Consider the following 8,399-nt stretch of genomic DNA (forward strand, 5'->3'; position numbering starts at 1 on the left):
AGCCTGTCTAATATGCCAGTGGACACTTCGTTCTCTCAGAGGAAATGAGGCTGCGGGCGGTGGGGCTTAGGAACACTGCCGAGGTTGTAGGCAGAAGTATGTCTTCATGGCCACACTCTTTTTTCTCAATTCCTTTACTCTTTTCTTCCTTTTTTGAATAGGAATATATAAATATATATGTGTGTGTGTGTGTGTGTGTCTGTATATGTTCATTTTAACTGAACCCCTAGCAGTCCTGGAATTGAAAACAACTGGAATGAGCCAAGAAGAAAGAAACTGAGGCAAGGGGAAAAATGCATTCCAATATCCCACAAAAAGCCACGTGCATCTGCAATGAATACATACATGTACAGTTTCTCCAGTCTCCAAGGAACATAAACCCACACTTACTCACAGAAAACCAAACACACACACATACACACACACTCTCTCTCTCTCTCTCTCTGTCTCACACACACACACACACACATTTGGAAATACTGAACCCTCAGACAGACAAAATCAACACACACACACACACACACACACACACACAAGCATCCTTCTATGCACGTCAGTGGCTGCAAAATTGCTGCTGTCCTGCAGAAGATGCATACAGTTGTGTTTACTGCCCGAGGACCATCCTCTCCTCTCCCATCCCCTCCCCTCCTCTCCAGACCAAACCGTGGGCTCTGCTGGGGAGTGACGGGTCGGCAGGCTGGTGGGTGTCGGTGGCAGCAGATCAGAGGCTGCGCTGAGTGCGGCTAATTAACGGGAGCCTGATGAAACTGGGGCTGGGTGACGGGGTGGAAAAGGTGCAGCCTTCTGCCAGCGCAGTCTGACTCAATTCTGTGAATGAAAAGTGAAATGTGTCTCCTCTCTCTTTCTCTTTATTCACTCTCTTTCTATGCTTGCACTCTTTCACACAGTCTTATGCTTGCACTCTTTCACACAGTCTTATGCTTGCTCTCTTTCACACAGTCTTATGCTTGCACTCTTTCACACAGTCTTATGCTTGCTCTCTTTCACACAGTCTTATGCTTGCACTCTTTCACACAGTCTTATGCTTGCACTCTTTCACACAGTCTTATGCTTGCACTCTTTCACACAGTCTTATGCTTGCTCTCGCAAACACATCTGTCTTTTTCCTCTTTCATTCACTCATCTCTCTTCATCTCTCCCTGTCATTCTGTCTGTCCCTTTCTTTCCCTCACCAGAAGTTTCTCACCTGATGCCCAAAGCAAAACTCATACTTTTGTGTCTGCTCAAGAGGGTGTGAAGACGTTGCCTCCTCCTTCAAGGGTAGAATCTGTGATTCTGATGAATGGTTGTTGATTTCTTTCTTCAGGTTTTCTTCAGGTTGACCAATTAAATAACATCCCTCCCTTCCATAATCCTGATGCAATGTCTTGATTGGCTGGAATAGTGCATGACTTGTGTGTGTGTCACATTATATGTTTACCATTTACCAAGCCAGGACTGAGCTCAAACTGCAGAGGCCTTGTCCTCTGAAGGGACAGCTAGAAAGGAGCCGTATTGAATTTGATTCAGATTGTATCTTTAGGAATCTGGGGCTCTCCAAGTATATAGGCACAGCAGCCAATTTCCCATATTGCCCATCTCCACATCAGCCACTGTGCTCAGTCTCTTTCTGTGTGTGAAATACAATCATGCAGCTGACTTTCTCATCTGTGATCTGATTAGTTTCTGTGCCCTGGTGACTCGTAAGGGACTGAACTGTAGGTGCTAATAGTGTATCACTGGTGATAACAGTCATTTGAGTTTTCTGCGTTTTCTTTTTCTACTTTCTCTTTCTTTCTTCCCAATGCACTCTCTGCTCTCTCTCTCTCGAAGTCTCTTGCCATTCATCTTTTCTAGTCCCTTGTTCCACCTCTCCATCAGTTCCCCTTGTTGCTTCGTTCTTTCTACACCTTCCTCCCATCTCTTCTCTCTCTCTCTTTCTCATTCCCTCTGTCTCCTGATACAATGGATCAGAAGCAGCCCTTATAGTCTTATGTCGAGTCACAGGAGAGTATATCGATATCCTGGCAGCCTGGGTTAGGAAACCTCATTAGTGCACAGCCTTCACACACACACACACACACACACACACATCCAATTTAGCCTGAAAGCACCGGCACTCACAGGGGTGATGGCAGCTATAATTGGGTGGTGGCCGTTTCCCCTCCCCCTTCTATCCTGGCAGGGATGGGGGTGTCAGACTGGTAGGTGTTACATGTCCAAGTGGTTGTGTTTGCCCAGGTGCTTCCATGCCCTACCAACTTCCTCCTTCTGAGAAACACGCCTCCCCCAACACCTCCACCATCAGCACACACACACACACTCAGGAGGAGTTGGGCATTCTTGTGATAGCTGAGAGTGTGTTGGTGTGTATTTTTGGCCCAGGCACTCTGATTCGGACCAGTAGAGTGAGCAGAGTGTGTACAAATGTGCTCAAATTACAGCAACTCTACGCTGGTCTTCCCAGTCGAGAGCCGCTACTCTTTAGTAATCTCACAGGGGCAGTAGCTAGTAAGGAAATCATGAGGCCATGAACCATGACTTGAAAAAAATAATATAGATATGTGAGACTGGCCCACAGATCGAAGTGCAGGCTATACTGGTCCAAATGTACCTCTAAGGTCTTGTGAAAAAGCAGGGGGGAAGTAAACTGATACTGACAAGTAAACGGTCACCAATAGACTATATTACTGCATAGAGTAAAAGCCAGTAAGTACAGTGGTGGTCTGTACACACAATGATACAGTGTCCTACTTCCATTTCATTGCTTTCCACTCCAGCAGTCAGCCAAAAAAATGAAACATTAGCCTAGCTTAGCATAGTTCCCTGGAAGTGGGTTACACCAGTTAGCCTATAGTTAGCCATAAACAGAGCTAACTGGTGCAACACACTTGCAGTGAATTCTGCAAAGCTAGGCTAATGGTGTCAGACTGGGTTAGTGCACACACAAAGAAGAATAAGTATCCTCTTATCTATCTCTGGGGTAGATGGCAAATGAAATAATTTCCCAAATGTTGGCATGTTCCTTTAAGAGTGAGATTGATACACTAGACTGGTTTATTATGCTTATGCTTATTGTGTAAGCGTCTCGGTGTGTGGTCCTCCTTCTGTGTTCTTGCATCACAGGCTTCTGTACACAGCATGGATGCACTGTGTGGGTGAGATCAATTAAACAGAAGGGAGAGACAGAATCAAAGCTTTTAGATCAGGGGTCTCAAACACCCGGCCCGCGTCCTGCCCAATTCCGGCCCGCGACGAATGACAAAATAATATTGTAATCCGGCCCTTGAGGCTATTAATTGCGACAAACAACGATACTGATTAAAATGAGCGATAGATCCAGGATGGGCGACAAATCTCATTTGTAGGCCTACTCTGCTCCACTATGTGCAAGACATCCAGAGCTTGATTCAAACCCAAAATCGCTGCGCCAAAGTTTTCAGGAAATACTTGTATTACACGCGAGAAACACAAAGGCGTGCATTTGTAATGACGGAGGCGATGCAGGCCATAGTGTTGCAGAAATTAAGCAGAAATAACCAGGCCTACACCAAATGTTGAAAACGTTCACGTGTGATGAAGTCTTAGGTAAGCTATGTTATTCACCTATTCTAATTCTGAAGGAGAATATCCTTTTGGAGATTATGATCGATCGTCTATGACAGTGATATTCACGGTGCGTCTGTGAATGGAGGTGCGTGTATACAACGGTGTCCACTAAGCATACCATGCTTGTTTCGACCCTCTGCCCAACATAGCTTGGAGGTTGCAGTGGTAATCGTGATGATAGTGTCCGTAATGGATGTGGTACAGACATCAGGGCTAGTAGAAATAGGGCTCTAAAGAACTACAAAGTCACCCCATAATATGATGCGAACTTCTGGTTACTGCAGATTACCCTTGATAGGAACTGTTTGACCAGAATACTTTATTGTAGGCCTATATTGTAGTAATCTATTACTAAACCACAACATCTTAGGTGTTGGTATACATACGGTGTTTTTCTGTTAATTTGTTATGTGGGTAATATGAAAAAAGGAAAGTAAACCTGCTTAAATATGTTCATCCAGTATTTACTGAAAGGTGCATAATTTGAGGTGCTTGCCATCCAGTGACAAATTAGATGGGTAAATTTACCCCTTCATAAACTTGGCCATGGCCTTTTAAATTTTGATATAAAAATCCAATGGTGTTGCTTTCTTAACCCTGATGCCTAGTTTGCCAGATTTAAAAAAGTTATGAGAGGAAATATTTTTATTTGGTGTGAAACACACACACATGCCTGTTTTTTATGTTTTTCATTTATTTTATAATTTGTATTAATATTTATTTTATCATTATTTTATTTATAAGCTAAGGTTGCTAGCACAGGTGTCTAAAACTAGATAAAAACACTTGCACTTTCTGTTTGCAGTTTTGTGTGGTATTTGAAAAAAAGAACATTGCATTTTCAGCCGGCCCTCCAATCAGATGACGTTGGCAGAATTGGCCCCCAGCTCATTTGAGTTTGAGACCCCTGTTTTAGATAGAGGTTGTCTTCCTGAAGTAAAAACAACTCAGCAAGAAGCACACGCAGCACTGCAGAGATCAACACTGTTTATTCTTCTCTTCCAATGGCACCTGGCGTACAGAAAGAAAGCCATACCTTGGTTTTGTGCACTGATTGCAGAAGAAGTTGGCTTTTTATTACTCCCTCCTTGCAATGAAGCCCCCTACCAACCAAAAAAAGAAACTCTGCAAGAGTTTTTCTGTGTCCCTTCCCAAGAAAAAAAAACTGCAATAATCAAACGACAAAAACATAAAATATACTTTATCTTCCTATTAGAGAATACATCTGTATGCTATGAACACTTGAACAATATGATATGTCCTGTATCATAAAATGCAACACAAGAAAGTTCATATACAAAAAGGAATAATATATGTACTTTACTCTTCTTTTTAAAAAAAAAGAAAGCAACCGACAATCTGCAACTTCCGAGATTTCATTTTCCTCGCATTGGTGTCAGTTTGGAGATCCATGGGATTCACTGTTGAGGAAGGGCTGAAGCACTGCACGCTGGATGAGAGAGACTGCAGGGGGCGAGGTCAGAGAGAGAGTGGTGATGGTGATGACAGAGGATAGGACAGAGCGAAGGGATTAATGAAAATGAAAGAGGAAAGAAAATTAAATAAAGAAAGAATAGAGTAATAGAGTGAAGAAACTGGAGCCAGATGATATGTATACTGTATATATATATATATATATATATATATATATATATATATATATATATATATATAGAGAGAGAGAGAGAGAGAGAGAGAGAGAGAGAGAGAGAAAGAGGGATGTCCATTTCTGGCCTGTGTAGCGTGGCTGTGGCACCAACGTGCCCTCTTCAAGGATGGAGCTCTTCCGGCGGGCCAAGCAGCAAGTAGCCCCAGTCCTCCCCACACAGCTGTTCCCCATACTTCATACCTCCAGCAGCCAGTCTGCCAGCCAACCAGCCTGTGTACGGGCCCGCTCACTCTGTCTATAAATAACAGAGCTTGTGTGTGTGTGTGTGTGAATGTGTGTGCGTGTGTGTGTGTGTGTGTTTGTATTTGCGTGTAGTAAAACTATACCTTCTTTCTTCATACAAATGTTCTTCATTTTCGCCTGTGTGTGTGTGTGTGTATGTGTGTGTGTGTGTGTGTGTGCGTGTGTGTGTGTGTCAATTCTACATCTGCTCTGGGCCACCCTTTAACAGTGCTCATCTTGCCTTAGACATACAAATGTTCTTCATTTTCGCCTGTGTGTGTGTGTGTGTGTGTGTGTGTGTGCGTGTGTGTGTGTGTCAATTCTACATCTGCTCTGGGCCACCCTTTAACAGTGCTCATCTTGCCTTAGACAGCATATATATGTCTGTGGGTGCAATATAAGAAGCTGTTATGTGAGCTATGCACTATATGTGGCGTGTGTACACTATGCTTTTGGTCTGTGCTTGTATGCATGAGTGTATGTGTGTGTGTGTGTGTGTGTTCATGTGTGTGTGAATTTGTGTGTGTGTAGTGTGTATATATGCATGAGTCAGGGAGGACTCAGTACATGGCATCCTCGTACATATCTGTTCGCAGGCAGAACAGGATCCCACCCCCCAGCATGAAGATGGTGGCCCCCCAACCAAGGCCGTAGCCCCAGTTAAACTCGTGGTAGGTCTGCAGCACCGTGCCGTCGATGAATTTGATTGGGTAGAGGACCAGGGCACAGGCCTGAAGGACCACTGAGGAAGGAACATTAGAGCAAGGGCAGCCAATGAGAATCCATGTAACAGGTGTTCATTGTTTTTACATCAATAGCAAATTATGACTGAAAATGTCTCCAAACTTGATAAGTGGAACAAAGGATGAGATATAAAGGCTACTTGCAGAAAAACAATCAAACAGCAATTCCCTTTGGGTGCAGAGCACAACAATAAAGAAACAAGGGACAACTTGCACAAATAGAATTGTCATGGCTAAACTTGAGTAGAAATGTTTTCATTTTAAGAATGCTGTGAGGTCAAAGAACCACACCCATCTAGGATATTGTGTATCCCTGCATTCCACATCCTGTTCTATCTGCTGCTCACTGAATCAGAAAACAATTTTCAAGAAAGGAAGCAAGAGAAAAAAATGACTGGTGAAGTGGGAATTATGAAATGGCCTAAACACACAAAACAGAAAACAACAAAGTTGCTTGAAATCCATTGTTATTACTATCTGCAGCTGGTTGCACCAGCTGAATGTAAGTTCCATCTCTGCTTAGTTCCAATATAAATTGGCACTACATTTGGAGTTACTAAAATGTATTGGTTTGCATCACACAAATAGTTTCAGCAAGTTGTGACTTACATTTTACACTTCCTTCAGTATATGGCAGGGTACTAATGAAGTGGAGTGGCTCATGGAGTGCTTTATTTGCAATACATGTTTCTCTTTCTCTGTAATGCAGTGCTACACAGATGCAATCCATCTTACTGTAACCAGAGGCCTATGCTGTTGATGTTTGCCTTGTGCCATCTGTCCAGTCTACCACACAGAAGAGTGAGAGACATTTTTTAACAGGTCACAAATCGGTGATCACAGTGAGCCATGAATGCAAATTTCCATTCATCTGTTCATCTGTACGCAGCCTACACAAGGACATCATCTGCACATGAACTAGGGATCTAAAGAATGAAAGAGGTGTGGAAGGTTGTGTGTGTGTGTGTGTGTGTGTGTGTGTGTGTGTGTCTGTCAGTAGGGTCACATCTGCATGTGTTGTGACAGGGTTATTGCAGAGATGGTACGGAACAAAATCTTTGGAGGAAGAGCCAGATGCAAGTGTCAGAGAGACATGCACAGACACACACACACACACACATAATTATGCATAATTATGAGACTTCCGAACATAGAGATAAACTAAAAACCAAAGCTGAACACACACCTGTATAGGAAACACACTACAGACATCCGACACACACACACACACACACACACACACACACTCCCTGGGGGTCTTTTCACACTTTCTCTCCACCTCCCCATGCAGCTCTAACAGCTGCTCATTAGTACAGGCCTTTAAGCCTAGTCCACACGTACCAAACCGATCTTTTTTTCCTCCGTCTTCCCTGGAACCGTATCAAGAATATTTGCGTCCAAACGGATCCATCTCAACCCGACTCAACACGTTACTTCATATCCCAGGCCTATAGGTGGCACTGTTTCTTTACAGAAATTGACCAAAGCTTGCGCTGTAGGCAAACAGACAGAATAGGCTACGACGAAATGGCTAGTACAAGGAAACCAGAATTGTTTGTGTGGACTTATAGAACTGTAGTCAACTGTAAAACTAATAAACTTAATGTTTACGGTTTGTGAAGGGTGCAGTCCCGTCCTTTATTTGGCTAACGCAGGTAAAAATAATCTCCTTTACTTTCTTTGGTTGTAGGATAGTCCGCGATTCACATTAGTTTTGGTTATCACCGCAAGTGCAAAGGCTACTAAAGGCTAGGCGTACCCAAGTTCTAGGCTATTCCGTCGCCACATTTATAATATTGCTATAATACCTTTGTAGTCGATACTTTTGCTTGCATCAAATCGCGCATTCGCATTTAGTGCGCATCTATAGGCTTAACATGAGTTCTAAGCGTCTTTGTATGTTCATGTCTGACTTCACTATGAATGCATTTATTTATGTTGCTTGTCATGTAAAACATGTAAAATACGCACAAATTAATGTAAACTTACACCGCACTTCCCTAATAACTTCCCTTCTCTCGCCTCACTTCCCTTCTCTCGCGTCACTGACAGTAGCTAGAATGCATAAAAAAACACCGGGAAAAACAGTGTTCAGTCCACCAAGTCATAAGATATCGGCGCTGTGCAGCATCAGTTGTGATATTTATCTTACGGAG

The 8,399-nt window shown here is 43.1% G+C and overlaps 1 protein-coding gene across 1 annotated transcript in view; it reads right to left on the reverse strand.

Moving 5' to 3' along the window:
- Positions 1-4,579: 4,579 nt before the first annotated feature.
- The window catches only part of LOC125291423 (transmembrane protein 47-like), a 19,050-nt gene continuing 15,230 nt past the window's right edge, over positions 4,580-8,399 (reverse strand). The window contains exon 3 of the mRNA XM_048238171.1: positions 4,580-6,242. Coding sequence (XP_048094128.1) covers positions 6,061-6,242 — 182 coding nt within the window. The 3' untranslated portion in view covers positions 4,580-6,060. The remainder of the gene's footprint in view (positions 6,243-8,399) is intronic.

The sequence above is a fragment of the Alosa alosa genome, chromosome 2, assembly GCF_017589495.1.
Source record: "Alosa alosa isolate M-15738 ecotype Scorff River chromosome 2, AALO_Geno_1.1, whole genome shotgun sequence".
Taxonomy (NCBI): Eukaryota; Metazoa; Chordata; class Actinopteri; order Clupeiformes; family Clupeidae; genus Alosa; species Alosa alosa.